Below are 16,123 nucleotides of genomic sequence, written 5' to 3'. Positions count from 1 at the left end.
ACCAGCCCGGCGAGCGGCAGAGCCGACCAATGAGAAACGGCATAAGCGCGGCCGGAGGGGGCTTGTGGGTAGGGGTGGAACTATCCCCACCAGAGGCAAACGGACGAGAGGCGCGCGGCAAGCGCCAGCCAATGGGAGAGAGAGTGGCAGATTTGAAACGCGGCGGCGGCGCACGGGGCAGGGCCCGCGCGCTGAGGCGGCGGGTGCGGACGCGCGGCCCGGCCGGCGCTCTGCGGGGTCTCGTAGCGGCGCTGTGCCCTCTGTCCCCAGGATGGCGCAGAAGGAGAACGTGAACCCGAACTTCTCCCGCCTGGCCAAGGTGACTCCCCCTCCTCATTCCCAGGGTGTTCCCTTCGCGGGGGGAGCGTCTCAGGGTGACGCTGCCCGTTCTGGAGGTGCCCCGTCCCTGGGATGGGGGGGTCTCGGGGTGCCCCGTCCCTGGGATGGGGGGGTCTCGGGGTGCCCCCTGGGCCCCCATCTCCACGGGTACCCTCAGGGTGGTTCCTGCCCTCTCTGGTGGGGGGTGGTCCCCGTCCCTGGGGTGGCTCAGGTTTTTACCCCGCGCCCGTCTGGGGGGCGGGGGGGCATGACCTGTCCCTGGAGGGTGTTGGGGTCTCCTTTGGAGGTGTCCCCCACCCCTGGGCGGGGTGTCCCCCCGGTGATCCCTACCCTGCCGGCAGTGCGGGGCGCTGGCCCCTCCGGCCCACCAGCCGGTGCGCTGCAAGGACCCGCCCGCTTCCGACCCCCCCGCCTCCGAGCCGGGCCTGCTCCCGAAAGCCGCCGGCCTGGCCCCCGGCAAGCCCAGGGCCCTGCCAGGTACGGGGCGGGAAGTTGGGGCTCACGAGGGAGGAAGGGGGGCGGGTGAAAGGGTCCCTTGGGGAGGAGTTGGGGGGTGGGAGGTCTGGGTCCCTTTGGGAGGAGGGATCTCTTGGGAGTGGAGGGCCCAGACGCCTGGGTTCCTTCGGGACGAGTGGCCCTTGGGAGGGAGATACCGAGCACCTGGGTTTAGCGAGGCACCTGGATGCCCAGGTCCCATGTAGGGTTATGGGGGAACCCCAGGGGTGTTCTTCGGGGGTTCCCCCAGCTGACACCTCTGTCCCGCAGGAGTCGAGCAGGTGCCCTTGGAGCCCGCTGCCCTGCCAGCCTCTCTTCCACCCCAGTAAGTGAGGAGGGGAGGCGAGAGAGGGTGCCACTGGGGAGGTCTGGGGTCAGCAGGGACCCATGGAGTGATGGGCAAAACTGGGAACCCTGGGGTGATATGTGGGGACGGTCCTAGGGACCCTGGGGTGATGAGGGGTTGCCAGGGACCCACTGGGTGGCACTGGGCGTCTCCAACTACTCCCTGGAGCTAGTGTGGGTGTCCTGGGGAGCTTCTGAGGACCCCAGTATGACAGTGCATGGGGGATGGGACCCAGAGACTCCCTGGGCAGTGGGAGGGGATCCTGGGACCCTCTTGGTGATGTGGTGGGGGGGGCGGTGACCCTGGGGTGTTGGTGCGGGGAGGGGGCCCGGGGTGATGGTGGGTGGCACTGAGGTGACCCTGGGGTAAAGAGCAGGGCTGCTGGAGACCCAAGTATGATCAGAGAGGGAGGTCCCCGAGAACCCTCCTAGGTGATACTGAGTGGCACTGTGGGGTGTCCTGAGGACCCTGGGGTGATTGTGGGGGTTCCAAGGACACCCTGAGTGGCACTGGGGAACCCCAGTATGACACTGCAGAAGGGAGGAGTCCCGGAGATCCCCCGTGAGTGATGGTGGGATGGTCCTGTGACCCCTGTGCATTGATGGGTGACACTGGGGTTGGTGTTGGCTACGTATGGGTGCAGGTGCTGGGTGTCCCCCATGATGGAGTGCCCCCACTATCATATGTCTCTGCCTCCCCACCCTGCAGACGGACCTTCACTCTGGATGACTTTGAGATTGGGCGGCCGTTGGGGAAGGGCAAGTTCGGGAGTGTCTACCTGGCACGGGAGCGGACCACGAAATTCTTGGTGGCCCTGAAGGTCCTCTTCAAGTCCCAGGTGGAGAAGGAAGGGGTGGAGCACCAGCTGCGGCGAGAGATCGAGATCATGGCACACCTACAGTCAGGAAACACAGCATGGGGGTGTCCGGGGGGAGGCAGGGGACCCTGGGTGGTGGTGGTAGGGTCCTAGGGACCTCCTGGGTGATGGTGGGTGGCACTGGTGGGACCCTAGCTCAATGAGGTGGCACTCAGGGACCCACTGGGTGACAGTGGGAGGATCCTGAGGACCCCAGTATGATAGTGAAGGGTCCTGGAACACCCACCTCCACTCCCCCCCACCCCAGGTGGTAGTGGATGGCACCGGACTGACAATGAGGGAGTCCCAGTGTCACCTGGGTGATGGTGGGGGTTGGGTCCTGGGCTCTGCTGGGTTGATGGTGGGTGGCACTGGGGTGCTCTAGCTGACAGAGGTCCCCTAGATGACACTGTGGGTCACCAAGATCCTGTGGGTGATGGCGGGTGGCACTGGAGACCCTGTCCTGGAGCTTCACTGTGTGTCCCTGTTCCCCTCAGGCACCCCAACATACTGCGCCTCTACAACTACTTCCATGATGAGCGGCGGGTGTTCCTCATCCTGGAGTACGCGCCCAGGGGGGAACTCTACAAGGAGCTGCAGCGCCAAGGCCGCTTCGATGCCACCCGCACCGCCACGGTCAGGTCACCCCAAAATGGAGCACCCTGAAACTTCCCCAGACACCAGGGTCACGCCCACACATGGGTGTCTGGCCCTCTGACCAGCCCCAAACACTGAGGTCCCCCTGGACCAGTGTTGTGGTCCTGGGGACCCCCTGGTCAGTTTTAGGGTGTCCTGATCCATGCCCAGCTGATAGAGGGAGCTGCTGCCCCACCCACAGTGGCCACGCTCTGGTCAGTGGGGGACCCTGTGGGGTGTGAGGGTGCCCTGAGCCCCCACGTGATAGAGGATCTGTTATCTGCCTCACCATGGCATCCAGCCCCTGTGCAGCCAGGGAGGACGTGGGAGACCCTGGGATGGCACAGGGGGATTTAGGAGGCACTCAGGGGTGCCCTGACCCCCAGTCGTTTTGGCTCCCTCAGCTGATGGAGGAGATGGCAGATGCGCTGCTGTACTGCCATGGGAAGAAGGTGATTCACCGGGACATCAAACCTGAGAACCTGCTGCTGGGGCTGATGGGGGAGCTGAAGATTGCTGACTTTGGGTGGTCTGTGCACGCCCCCTCCCTCCGGTACAGCTGTGGTGGACCCCGGGTGGTCTGTGGGGAACCCTATGGATCTGGGGGAGCACCTGATGGGGCTGGAGGAGCTGAAGATCACTGACTTTATGTGGTCTGTGCACATGCCCTCCCTCTGATATGGGCTGGGGAGGGGGCCCTTATAGGGCTGGGGGGGCTCAATGGGGATCCCTCCTGGGGCACCCTGTGGGGACAGGGACACCCCCTGGGGGTGGTGTCACCAACCTAGAGGGAAAGGAGACAACGACCACCAAGGGGCCCCAACATGCCAATGGGGGGCTCCCCCTAACACAGAACTGCATTTACGTACCTCTGGAGAGCTGGTGGGTGCACGTACACATGGGGCTGTCTCCTCATGAGGTGTCCCCCCAGGCGGAGGACGCTGTGCGGGACTCTGGATTACCTTCCCCCTGAGATGGTGGAGGGGCGCGAGCACGACGAGAAGGTGGATCTGTGGTGCCTGGGGGTGCTCTGCTATGAGCTGCTGGTTGGGCACCCCCCCTTCGAGAGCCCCTCCCATGCTGAGACCTACCGCCGCATCACCAAGGTGGGGACTGCGCCCTAGGGATACCCACACACCCTGGGGAGCACCTCCGGGGACCCACAAGCACCCCAGAGCACCCCCCAGCCTCAGATGCTGTGCTCTCACAGTGGGAACCGTGCCACAGAGACACCCACATTTAGGGAGCACAGACCCTCCAGATCTCCCTGCTATGGGGACCCTCCCTTTGGTCCACATACACATTCCCTGCCCCACAACCCCCACTCTTACTGTGGGGGGAGACCCACAGCTGGGGGGGTCCAGGGACCCCAGGGGTGGGGGGGTCCTTACACCCCCTCCATTTCTGTATCCCTGCCAGGTGGACCTGCACTTCCCCTCCACTGTGCCCGAGGGTGCTCGTGATCTCATCTCGCGCCTGCTGCGCCGCAGCCCGGCACAGCGCCTGCCCCTGCAGGACGTGCTGCAGCACCCCTGGGTGCGTGCCCACTCCCGACGGGTGCTGCCCCCCGCCTACGCGCCCCCCGCCGACCCCTGAGCCCCCACCCCAGCAACACTGACACTATGTACACCTGTACATAGTAAACTGCAGAATAAAATAAACTTTTAAGTATTATTCTTAAAGACAGGCTTACAGTAATATCATAAACATCATCCTCTATCTCTGCTAAACATCAGGGATACAGTTCTATCCTAAGGTATTAACTAAAGCATGAAACAAAAGATAAGCTCAAACTCCCCTGTGCCAGCACAGGGACACACGGCTGCCCCACAGCTGCCGCGAGGGCAGGGGGAGCACACCACAGGGTGGAAGGGGACAAACCCTCACCCTTCTTTTCCTCCCTCCATTTTTTTTTTTTTCAGCTGAGTTATTTTATCTTGTAACAACAGAACATCCCTCTTCAGGCATGATTTTAATCACTTCAGTTCTGTTTAACTGAAAGGCAAATACAAACCATACAACATATCTCAACAGTATTACTAAATCAATTTCTTGGAATTTTTAATTGAAACAAGTATGGTCTTGCAAATCATCATCCAAGTACAAAGTTTGCCAAAAAGCACGAGATGAACATTGCAGCCTATTCAGAGATGCTGTATGTTTTGTTCGGCAGCTCTCACAGTGCGATAGTACTAAATAATGAAGTGCCTACTGTTACCATTTATAGGTATCGACCTACTGAAAACATCTGCACTAACAACAACCATTTGAACCTTCTCTACAGTAAGAAACTTTTCAACAAAGCTGACTAGGCACAGAAACATGATAAATAACATTAGGAATTAGATCATTTGTATTACAGTCTGAGAATAATTAAAAATTTCTGCTGGTGCTGATCCAACAACAAGCAACTATTTCAATTTAGTCTATTAATATATTTTAAGATGTGACCTTACAGCATTGCTTCTAACCTAAATACCAATTATAAAATCATCATCCCAGCTCTGCCACAACAGCTGCCCTCCATTACCTCAGCTTGGGGGTGTCTCCACCCCACAGCTGGATCCACTCAGGCTGAGTTTAGCACGAGGTTCTCACTCACCAAATGCAAGGCTTCTCCCTTCTGTCTCCGGTACCAGCAGCAATCATTATTGCCAGCCTGGGGGGCCCATGTGCCCCTGCCCCAGGCTCTCCCCACCCACACGGGTTCATTCCCACATGCAGACACAGAAAAAACCCTGTCCCACAGCTGGCAGTGAGGACACGTTTCCCATGGGTCACAGGTTTCCAACAGAGCAACTGGGTTTAGTGACACGAGAAGCCTGTGGGGGGGGGTGGGGGCTTTAGGCACCATTAAAAGATGTATTTAAAACCCAGCGCTGGGCCACGCCGCATACCCTGAAGCAGATGCTGACACAAATGCACTTTGAGCTGCGCTATTTATTGGGGGGGCTACAGAGCTCCCCGTCCCCAAGTGGGAACGCAGAGGTGGGGCGGACCGCTCCAGCCCCCACACTGAGCAGGGGGGCAGAGCCAGGCTATATACAAGCGGGGCTGGTACCTGTGGAGGGAAGGAGTCATTCCCAGGCTGCTGCAGGGCCTAGGACAGGGTAGGTATGCCCGACGGTAGGGGTGGTGTCTCCAGGGTGCTCTCACTTCTGCAGCTGCTTGATGCGGGTGTCTATGTCTGCAAAGCTGTCCTCTACAATGGCCAGGTTTTCTTTCATTGTTTTCTGGACCTGTAGGGGTGAGAGGGGAAGGTGAGTGGGGGAGCAGGATGGGGACCTCACTCCACCCCATCGGGTGTTGGTGGGACTAACCTCTGCCAGCAGCACAGTGTTGTCCTTCAGAGCACCAGCTATCTCTTGCTGTGTTGTGTCTAAGTGCACAAGGACCTGCCCAAACTGTGTAGCTGGAAGGAGAAAGCTCATTGCTGGGCTGGGGAGGGAAGCAGTGACTCCCCCAGGATATCCCTGGGCACACCACGACACTGTCTCCAACATCCCATCCAGCCCCTCACCTTGCTCATGCAGGTCCCTGAGGGTCACCAACCTCTGCACAACATCAGGCAGGGTGCTGGCCACAGGGTCCCAGTGCTGCATCATCTCATAGATCTGGTGGATCTGGGAGATGGGATGGGGCAAGGAGTGTGGGGGTGAGCAAGTCTGAAGGAAGGGCTCAATCTATCCCCCACTATGCCAGGGTTGCCTTAGGGGGACCCTCCCCACCAGCTCTTGCCTTGCTCTGGGTGTCGGCATCTTGCACGGTTGCCTTGTGCTTGGCGATTTCATTCACTTTCCCCATGACGCTCTGGTGAGCAGGAAGCAGATGTGAGACCCCCAAATCCAGCAATGCCCACCCTCGATTTCACAGCCTTGGTAAGTGCACCCCCCACAGCCCTGTGACACCCACCATGCAGTTCCCTCCTTCCGTCCCCCCTCACCTGCAGCCGGGCCTCCACTTGATCCAGCACAGCCACGTCCAGGATGTTGACCTTGGCCTGAAGGACCTGCATGGTCTCCTTGGGATGGACAGCAGGGTGAGGGGAGCAGATGGCAGCACTCCCAGACTGCCCCTGCCAAGTGATGCGGGCATGGGGTGGGGGAAGAGGGACCCTGCATGCACCCCGACTCCACCTGACTCACCACGAGGCTGGTGCCTTTCAGCCCGACCAACAACGGATTCTGTGGGGAAGTAAATTGCATCAGTGGGGCAGGATGGGGGGGAGGAGAGCAGCAGGGCAGGAGCCCCTGGCCCCTCACCTGGCTGTGGGGCTCACACCGTACTGTTGCCTCCAGCTGTGCCAGCCGCTTCTCCAGCTCCGCAATCTGGGGGAAGATGAGGAGGGTGAGGTAGCAGGATGCCTCATTCTGGAGTCAGAGACAGTGTCCTCCCTCTCCCCATGCTCACCTTGGCGGTCTGGGCAAACTGGTCCTGCTCTGGCCTCCAGTACAGCTCAAAGGTGACAGCATCTCTGGTGGGCACGGGGCCTTTGGCAGGGCTCTTCCCTGGTGTCGCCTTGCTGCACTTCACCACCTCCAGCTGCTGCAGCAGGCGTCTGGGCATGGGGAAAAGGCAGGGGGATGCTGATATCCTCCCCCTGCTCCCCAGGCTGCAGCCCTGGGACCCTGGGACCCCACTCACTTGGCCACGGCACCGTTGGGGTCTGCAAAGTCTATGGCCACAGCAGGACCCAGCAGCTTCTCCAGGTGGCTGGAGAGCAACTGCTGCTTCAGGACCTCAACCTGTCTGGCCAAGGCCATGGGTGTCAGCTCTTCCTCTGCTGCTGATTCCTTCACCGTGCTCTGTGGGTTGGGGAGGAAATGTGACTGTGTCACGCCACTGCAACAACTTCCCCACTGACCCCCATGCCAGGGGCAATGCTCACCTGGATCTGCTCAACCTCCCTAACCAGCTCCTGTACCTCATGCTGCAGCCGTTGGTATCGCTGCTGGGGTGTCTCTTTGGCTCCAAGACCCTCACCAAGCTGTGGAGAGAGGAACAGGTTTGGGGGTCAAGCAGAGGTTCACAAAACACCTGTGGCACCAGGCACCCAGGGCAGGGGAGGTGGTGACCTGGATGCTGGTACTTCTCGGTGCCTGCCCATACCTGCGCAAAAAGGCACAAAAAGGGATTGATGAGGAAGAACAAGTACATGAGGCCCTCAACAGACAGGTAGGAGCAACCTCGTGTTTGTGGGCCCTGGTCCTCATATGGGACTTCAGAGATGTCTGCTAGAAGGATATAAGCAGCCCAGGAGGCTCCTAAGTGCACCAGCAAGGAGAGGGTCTCTGCTGGAGCTCATCTTCACCAACAAGGTGCTCACTGGAGATGTGGCGGTCAAAGGCAGCCTGGGGTGCAGCGATCATGAGCTGGTGGAGTTCAGGGTGCTGAGGATGGGGAGGAGGGGGCTCACAGCCGTGGGCTTCAGGAAAGCAGACTGGTGTCTTCAAAGATCTGCTTGGAGGAGTCCCCTGGGATCAGGCAATGGAGGGAAGAGGGGGTCAAGAAAGATGGTTGATGTTCAAAGATCACCTCCTCTAAGCTCCAGAGCTCTCCATCCCAACAAGTGGGCAATCAGACAAAAAAGCCACAAGGCCACCTGGGTGAACAGGAGCTTCTTACCAAACCCAGACACAGACGGAAAGGAGGCAGAGGCTGGAGCAGGGACAGGGAACCTGAGACTGACATTGCTGAGCAGCCAGGAATGAGTGTAGGAAAGCCAAAGCCCAGATGTAACTCAACCTAGCCAGGAATATCTAAGGCAACATGAGGGGCTTTTGTAAGCTCTCAGGTAACAGAAGAACGATGAGAGGGAATGGCCACCTGCTGCTGAATGAGGTGAGGAACCTGGGGACATAGGAGATAGGAAAGGCCAAGGCACTAAAGGTCCCCTTCACCTTCCATCTCTACCGGCCTGACCAACCCTCAGGGATCCCAGGTCACAGAGGCTGGGGGAAGGCTACAGCAAGGCAGACATATCCTTGGCTGAAGAGGATCAGGTCAGGGGATACTTAAGGAAAATGGACGCAGACAGATGCATGGGCACAGATGTGATGCACCCATGAGGGCTGAGGGAATCTGGCTGATGGGAGATGCACAAGCCAGGCCCTGTCACTGCCCTGCTCCTCCCCAGCGACCACTCCCTTTAGATAAAAGAGTCTATATGACAGCGTGCGGGCAGGGGGTGTCCCTACAGGAATTCTTGGACTGGAAGAATTGCCAGGAGAAAAATACTGAAATTATTTTGGTTTGATATTGTCAAGAAGGCAGCAGCATCGCTCAGAATCATTTGAGCTTCATTATGTGGCTGGGGATGTCATGTATCCAGAAGAGGTCAGCACATCCACAAAACCTGCTTGACACAAACATGTTTGAGGTTTAATATTATTTTACCCAATTCTGATTGCAAAATTGATCCCTCAACGAGGGCTGAGTGATCTGGCTGATGGCATTGCAAGGCCACTCTCAATAATCTTTGATGGGTCACGGTGACTGGGAGAAATGCCAGAGTACTGGAGGAAAGTGAATGTCATGCCCCATCTTCAAGCAGGTCAAGGAGGACTCAGAGAACCACAAGAAGTCAGCCGCACCTTATTCCCTGGGAAGGTGATAGAGCAGCTAACTCCTGGAAACCATTTCCAAGCATGTGAATAACAAAATCATCAAGAGGAATCAGCATGGCTTCAACGAAGTGGAAGTCATGCTGGACCAACTCAATAAGCTTCTACAATGAGATGACTGGCCTGGCAGACAAGGAAAGTGCAGTGGGTATTGTCTACCTGGACTTCAGGAAAGCCTTTGACACTGTCTCCCGTAAGATCCTCCAAGAGAAGCTGTTGAAGTCTGGATTGGATGAGCAAGCCCAGAGGTGGATTGAAACTGGCCAAACAGTGAGACCCAGAGGGTGGTGATCATCATCCCAAAGTCTAGTTGGAAGCCTGCAACAACCAGTGTACCCCAGGGGTTGATGCTGGGTCTGATGCTCTTTCATGTCTTCTTTAATGATCTGGATGATAGGGCAGGATGAACCCTTAGCAAATCTGCAAGTGACACCATGCTGGGAGGAGTGGCTGCGATGCCAGAGGGTTGTGCTGCTATCCAGAGGGACCAGGACAAGCTGGAGAAATGGGCCAACAGGAACCACATGGAGTTCAACAAGGGGAAGTGCAAAAGTCCTCTTCCCAAGGAGGAACAATCCTGGCACCAGTATATGCTGGGGGCCACCCAGCTGGAAAGTGGCTCTGTGGAAAAGGTCCTGGTGGACACCAAGCTAAACACAATCCAACAAAGACGGCTAATAGGGTCCTGGGCAGCATTAGAGGTCTTGTGGTCGAGGGAGGGGATCCTTGCCCTCTCCTCAGCACTGGCAAGGTCACACCTGGAACACTGTCCAGCCTGGGCTCCCCAGTACAAGAGAGACATGGACATACTGGAGAGAGCCCAACAAAGGGCCACAAAGATGCTGACCCGGCTGGAACATCTCTCCTGTGAAGAGACGCTGAGAGAGCTGGGACTGTTCAGCCTGGAGAAGGTTCAGAGAGGTCTTATCAATACCTGAAGGGAGAGTGCCAAGAGGATGGAGCCCTGTGGCAGGACCAGAGGCACAAGTGAAGCATGAGAGGTTCCCCCTAAACATCAGGAAAGGTTTTTTTACTGAGAGGGTGACCTAGCACTGGCACAGGTTGCCCAGCGAGATGGTGGAGTCTCCATCCTTGAAGATATTCAGAAGTCATCTGGACACAGTCCTGCACAACTGGCTCTAGGTGGCTCTGCTTGAGCACTGGGGTTCGAGCAGATGACCTCCAGAGGTCCCTTCCCACCTCCACCCTTCTGTGATTCTGTGTGATCTGTAGGGCTGGGCAGGGACATCACTGTGGAGTTAACAGGGATGACTGGCTCACATCCCCACGTACTCTGGACTCACAATTTCATACTCCCCAGACTCGTAACCCGTTCTCCTGGTCTTGGTGATGCGATCAGAGAAATCTGGAAGAGGAAGAGCAGGGTGTCACCCGAAAATATCTAGGGCAGCTGTGCCCTATCTGAGCTCTGCTCAGTGACCCGGAGTTCCCATAGCCCACCCTTCCCAAAATCCCTGGCTTACCCACTCCCTCAGTGCCCAGGTGCTTGTCCTTGAACTTCTCGTAAGCAGCATTGGGGTTGATGATGAGATGCTCCACACTGGTGCTGGTGAGCTCCTCCTGAACACAACACTTGGTGTCAGGAATGAGGCAGCTGTGAGGGTTTGTTGGCAGAGCTGCCACTTCCCTGCAGCACCAGCATCCGTCTGGAGCCAGTGCTGAAGAGAGGGAGGACAATAACCAAGTGGGGAGGTGAAGGCAGCCCCCACGGACTGACAGACAGGGACAGAACCCCACAAAGGGTCTGCTGGGGCAGCGAAGGCTGTACAAGATGTGTTACAGCCCCAGGGTCTAGAGTGGGGACATGAGACCCCTGGCTTGGCCCGGCACGGCAGGCAGCAAAACCCTCCCATGGGGGCCAGGCAGTAGGGCCAGAGGTGCAAGTGTACACTGAGCCTTGAAACCTTTTGGCAGCCCCACAACCAGTATCAGGAAACCTGCTGCTGAGCCCATGCACATTGTGAGCACCTTGGGGCCTCTTCCAGCACAGCAGGGCTAGCACTGCCCCACAGCTGTATTTTAGAGTGGCTCCTGCTATCCAGGGGACATTGGGGGAGCTGCGGGACTTCAGCCCCTCAAAGACCAAAGAGGCTTTGCCCAGAACCTGGGAAGGTGAGTGAGATGGTGAGTCTGGGCTCTCCTCACGCCCCACTGCAGTGAGGGGCCCCTGACCCTGCTGGGCCCTGCAAGGAGGCACCTGAAGGACTCCCCCACCTGCTGCCCTGGGCCATGGTAGCCCCCCTTCAGCCCTTGTGCCTGGCTGTGGCCTGAAGCACTTTTGGGGAGCCCTGGTGCACTGCAGATGGACAAGAGGAGCAAGAACAGCAGGAGCAGCGCTAGCAGTGTTAGGGGGGCCATCTGGCTGAGAGGAGGCAGCAGCAAGTGCCTGTGAACAGAGTGCAGTGTTACAGTGGCCGACAGACAGGCTCTTACCAGCTCCTTGCGTTTCCCAGTGAGAAAGTCAGAGCAAGGTTAGGAGGAGAGGGGGGAGAGAGAGACAAAAACCACGTTAGAAGGTCTGTCCCATGCATGGCCCGCCATCACCCACATCTCTGCGCCAAGGCTGTTACCAGGGTGGCCCCACCAGCCCTGTGTGAGGGCTCAGGAGCCGTGTGGGATGCAGGGCCACCAGCATGGAGGCAAAGGCAGCGGCTGCAAGAGTGGGGGCAGCAGCATGCTGGACCCCTTGGTGGGACACTCAGGGGCAGCTGGGGACACGCTGGTCATGGCCACCACAAGGCTTGATGAAGGTGCGCAGAGAAAGCACGGGAGCAGGATGTGGCCAGAGTCTGGAGGTGATGCAGTCAAGCCCCAGCTTTGATAACCTTGCTCCAGCTCGGTTATTACCTTGGGGGAAGATGTGAGCAGAGCCTGGGACAGGACAAGGGCCCATGGAGCAGCCCAGTGCCTGGCAGGTCGCTGGGTCTTTTGGGGGTAGGATGGAGGCCTTGCCTGCAGTTTGGGGGGACAAAAGCCCAATGCAAGTCCCTAGAGGGGCATGAGCTGTCACCTGCTTAGCACTCAGCCCCATGCTGTGCTGGCAGCAGGGGTGAGGGCTCAGCACGGCCTCTCTTGCCTGCTTGCATCCTGCCCAGCCCAGCAGTGTGCCACAAAGCCTGGCAGGATGGGCTGCGGCAGGACGGCAGTGACCAGCCCTGGGTGGCAGCCCTCTGCGCAGGCAGCATGACCGCGGAGAGGCCCGAGGCTGCCAGGGCAGGAGTACAGCATAGCCAAGACACATCATGGCGAGGCCAGGAGGTCCATGGAGGTCCCAAACGACAAGGAGTGCAGCACGTGCAGTCAGGCAGAGAACATGCAAAGAGGGCAAGGCAGAGCAGTGAGGCAGCAGCAGCACAACATTGCACCTTAGGATGCCCAGCCACTGCCAGCTGCCTGTGCCCCACAGCGGAGTGAGTGACCCACAGCCAGGACCAGGAGGTACAGCAACAGGCAGTGGCTGTGGTACCCTGTGCACATCTGCATGCAAAAATCCACCGCAAATGGCATGCAGAACCAGCAGTGGTGAACCAGCTTACTTGTGCAAACTAGCGTCCAGGCAAGGTGGGGAGGAGCAGGGAGGGGAAAAGCGGTGAGAAAACTCAGGTCAGTTCAGTGCATGAGAGCCAAGAAACACAACAAAGCTGCGTGAGGGGTTCCCAGGAGAGGTTACAGGAAGTAAAAACCCCAACAACCCTTCACCTCCTGTCTGCAGCAGGGGCCACAAGGAAGGGAAAACACTGGGGGAATCACTGGTGTGTCACTGCTCTACTCTCAGGCACCAATTCGGTGTGACTGAGGCTTGTCAGGGGCAACTTTAGGTGGAAACAATCCATTTCAGTGTGTCTTGCCACCCTGGATCTCACAAGGGATCTCTTTGGTCTCTCTCAGAATCGGGGCCGGGTGCCCAGTGCGCCCCACAAACACTGTCTGCACTGCAGGGACAAGCTGGGTCCAGCCTCTGTGCTGCCGTGGCTCAGCGCCCCCTCCACCATCTCAGACCAACCGGCAGCATGTGCCAGCAAAGTGGGGTCTGGGGCAGGCACTGAGCAACCATTTGGGCCAATCCACAAGCACCCATCAGCTTTCTGCCTCACCAGCAGGCTTGAGGACAGGCCCCTGGTGTCAATCCACGTCGAAGTCACCACATGGCAGTCCCACAGAGAACGGCCACAGCCTGGGTGTGATGGGCTCCAGCACAGGGCTAGTCTGTGGGACCCCAGCACCACTTAGAGCCGTTTTATGAGAGTGAATCCACCTCAATAGTTTGCACTTGTCTTCCGTGTGCTGTCTAGCAGGCACTGCCCAAAGCCAACGGGGACAGGAAGGCTGGCCAGCCCTGCTCACTTCTGCTGCCCTTGGCCACGTTATGCAGGATGCAGACACTGGGGATGGGGATATCCACCGTGTGTGGGGTATGGGCTGCACCCTGCCCTCACTTGGCCCCCCAAAGCGCTGGCAGGCTGAGAGATGGGGCAGTGCATCACTGGGACACTTCACCATGGGGGAAGACGTGGCACTGCAGGACATGTGGGGACAGGAGCCGTTTCCCTGCCATGGTGCCAGTCGCACTGTGCTGGATGGCTGCGGGGTGGGGTACAGGCACACTCTCATCCTCTCACCGCAGCACAGCCCCAGCAAGGCCTTACCGCCTCAAACTCAGCCTGGTCGTCCTCGGGCAGGTCACTGGTCTCGTAGATGTCAGGCTCATTCCTGGCCTGCAGGACAAATGGGCGCTGGTGAAACTCCAGCTCTCCTCGGCTGTTTGTTATTCATTTGCGATCAACACAACTGCCTCAAACAGCTTCAGATATCACCTCAGCCCACAAGAACTTGTGACAGCCATCTGTCCCCACACCCTCCAACTCCCCAAAGCCTCCGCATCCCTTCTGGACACCCCTGCTGTCCCCACACACCCCAAGAACTGCCCCTGTCCCCCCAACACCTCCAAATGCCCCAGGTCCTCACAGTCACCAATTCCTACAATCACCCCAAACATTCAGGGTACTCCCAGCCCCTCAGAGACACCTGTTCCCCCAGTCACTTCAAATGCCTCTGACCCCAACTGGTGCTCCCTCTAACACGTTCCCTTCTCCTGACACCCCCAGTCTCCCCAAATGCCCCGCTTACTGACCCAGAGACCCCCCAAACCCCTCTGATCCCCACAGTTCCCCCAGACCCACCCCAGCCACTGCAAACCCCCTCCGTTCCCTCAGATCTCCTCCTCTAATCGAATCAGACACCCCCAAACCCCTCATTCTCCCCCTGGCCCCCTCAGGCCCCCCGCCCCTGGATCTCCCCAGACTCCCTGATGCCCCCAGGCACCGAGTCCCTTCAGACCCCCAGGCTTCCCCCGACCCGCACTCACGATGCCGGGCAGGTCGGCGTACTTGGGGTCGGCCATGGCCAGGGCTCGGTAGCGAGGGGCGGTCAGTAACGGGGGCGGACGGTGCCCGCTTCCGGTTCCGCCGAGCAGCTGCGGCGCGGGCGGGGCCGCTCTCGCGAGAGCAGCGCGCGGGGCGGGGCCGCGGGGGGCGGGGCCGCGGGGGGGCGGGGCCGCGGGCGGCGGGGCCGGGAGCCGTGTCCGGGCGGCGCTGCGGGCGGGCGCGCCGGGCGCGCGCTGCCGGGGTTACAGCTCCACCATCCATCTCTGTGCTACAATTTGCTTGATTACTACGCTTACTGCTACTGAAAGCACCCAGGAAAGGGCAAATGCCGACATTTTAAAGCTTTAATGAGTTCACTGAATTGCCTTTACGTTTGACAGGTTGCCAGCTGCTTCTAACCAAGCTGCAAGAACACTTTACATTCAAGGTAGAACCTTGTGCTCCACCAGGAGTTAAAGACAAAACTCGTTTCACTGTTTTCTAGTAAAATGTACGTGGTAAAACACTTTCTCTAAGGGAACCAAGTATATTCCATTCACAGCAGATTTCTGTCACGTTGTAATCTGCTCTAAATGCTTTTCTGTAAAAGACAGACATTAAAATCAGGTATTACTGAATTTAATCTTTATTACACACACTGCCCTGGTGCCATGAAAAACCTGCTTTAAAGCATCAGTAACATACAGTTTTTGCACTTGATTTCAAATACACCTATGCATAAAGAGCTATAAAAAATGTGCCATTAGGTAACAAACCTAGACAAGCAATTATTCATGCCCACACTTTGGTTCTTGGTACTTACACTGGATGTAGTCAAAGATGTCTCTTTCACACTCTACTAGCTAGGGCCTCCCCCAAAACTCACACAAGCTGATTACAGGCGGGACTTGAAAGTCAGAAATTCCATACAACTGCCAAATTGCCTGACTGCCACGACTTTTCAAATTTGATTGAGAGTGGCCTGGCAACTGTATCAGCCAGTTCCCCCAGGACACGGGAAGGCCCCTCAGCGGCCCGTGGACCCTGTGCGTCCGGGTTCCTAGGGTGCCCTGGAACGCGACCTTCACTCCTGATGGGAGGGACTCCATTCCTCCATTCCCTGTGCGGAGGTTCAGGGGCTTGAGAGATGTGGTAGGAGAGATGACCATTGAGAACTGAGGCCAAAGAACTGCTGACTACCTCAGCCTTCTCCATGATCGTCGCCTCTAGTTCTCCTATCTTATTTATTTGGGGGTGTGGTATATGCATTTCCTTTCATCTTCCTTTTATGCCCAACACATCTGCAGAAACCCTTCTTATTATTCTTTGAACCCTCTGCCAAATTCAACTCCAGCTGTGTCTTGGTTTTCCTGATCCCATCTCTACACATCCAGGCAGCATTCTTATATTGAAAGAAAAGCATACGTTGAAGACAAGTTTGAGG

The 16,123-nt window shown here is 57.8% G+C and overlaps 2 protein-coding genes across 2 annotated transcripts; one reads left to right on the top strand and one right to left on the bottom strand.

The window, feature by feature from the left end:
- Nucleotides 1-233: 233 nt before the first annotated feature.
- LOC308043877 (aurora kinase C-like) lies at nt 234-4,268 on the top strand (the record flags this gene model as incomplete). Its single annotated transcript, XM_080350197.1, has 8 exons — nt 234-319; nt 681-816; nt 1,105-1,159; nt 1,889-2,080; nt 2,534-2,672; nt 3,077-3,225; nt 3,604-3,778; nt 4,092-4,268. Exons 1-8 carry the CDS (start codon nt 272-274, stop codon nt 4,266-4,268), a joined length of 1,071 nt encoding a protein of 356 aa, XP_080206323.1. The 5' UTR covers nt 234-271.
- A 1,330-nt stretch (nt 4,269-5,598) lies between these two features.
- On the bottom strand, nt 5,599-14,790 carry LOC308043991 (dynactin subunit 2-like). The gene is made up of 14 exons (XM_080350419.1): nt 14,682-14,790; nt 13,963-14,031; nt 10,780-10,876; nt 10,600-10,661; nt 7,561-7,659; nt 7,317-7,477; nt 7,083-7,230; nt 6,935-7,000; nt 6,818-6,856; nt 6,616-6,693; nt 6,411-6,482; nt 6,193-6,295; nt 5,993-6,084; nt 5,599-5,911 (listed from the first exon to the last, which is right to left on the bottom strand). The coding sequence occupies exons 1-14, from the start codon at nt 14,715-14,717 to the stop codon at nt 5,825-5,827; spliced, it is 1,209 nt and encodes a 402-aa protein (XP_080206545.1). The 5' UTR covers nt 14,718-14,790; the 3' UTR covers nt 5,599-5,824.
- Between the last annotated feature and the right edge of the window lie 1,333 nt (nt 14,791-16,123).

This window comes from Nesoenas mayeri (genome assembly GCF_963082525.1).
Source record: "Nesoenas mayeri genome assembly, chromosome: 10".
Taxonomy (NCBI): domain Eukaryota; kingdom Metazoa; phylum Chordata; class Aves; order Columbiformes; family Columbidae; genus Nesoenas; species Nesoenas mayeri.
The sequence above is the reverse complement of the archived record's forward strand: the minus strand, read 5'-3'. Positions and strand labels throughout refer to the sequence as shown.

Excerpts from the sequence above, each read along its gene's own strand:
- LOC308043991 (XM_080350419.1), bottom strand. The coding sequence starts at position 14,717 with ATGGCCGACCCCAAGTACGCCGACCTGCCCGGCATC. Across the intron at positions 10,877-13,962 it reads ACCAGGCTGAGTTTGAGGCG|GAGGAGCTCACCAGCACCAG; the intron begins GTAAGGCCTTGC and ends TGTTGTGTTCAG. Across the intron at positions 6,483-6,615 it reads AAGTGGAGGCCCGGCTGCAG|AGCGTCATGGGGAAAGTGAA; the intron begins GTGAGGGGGGAC and ends CCTGCTCACCAG.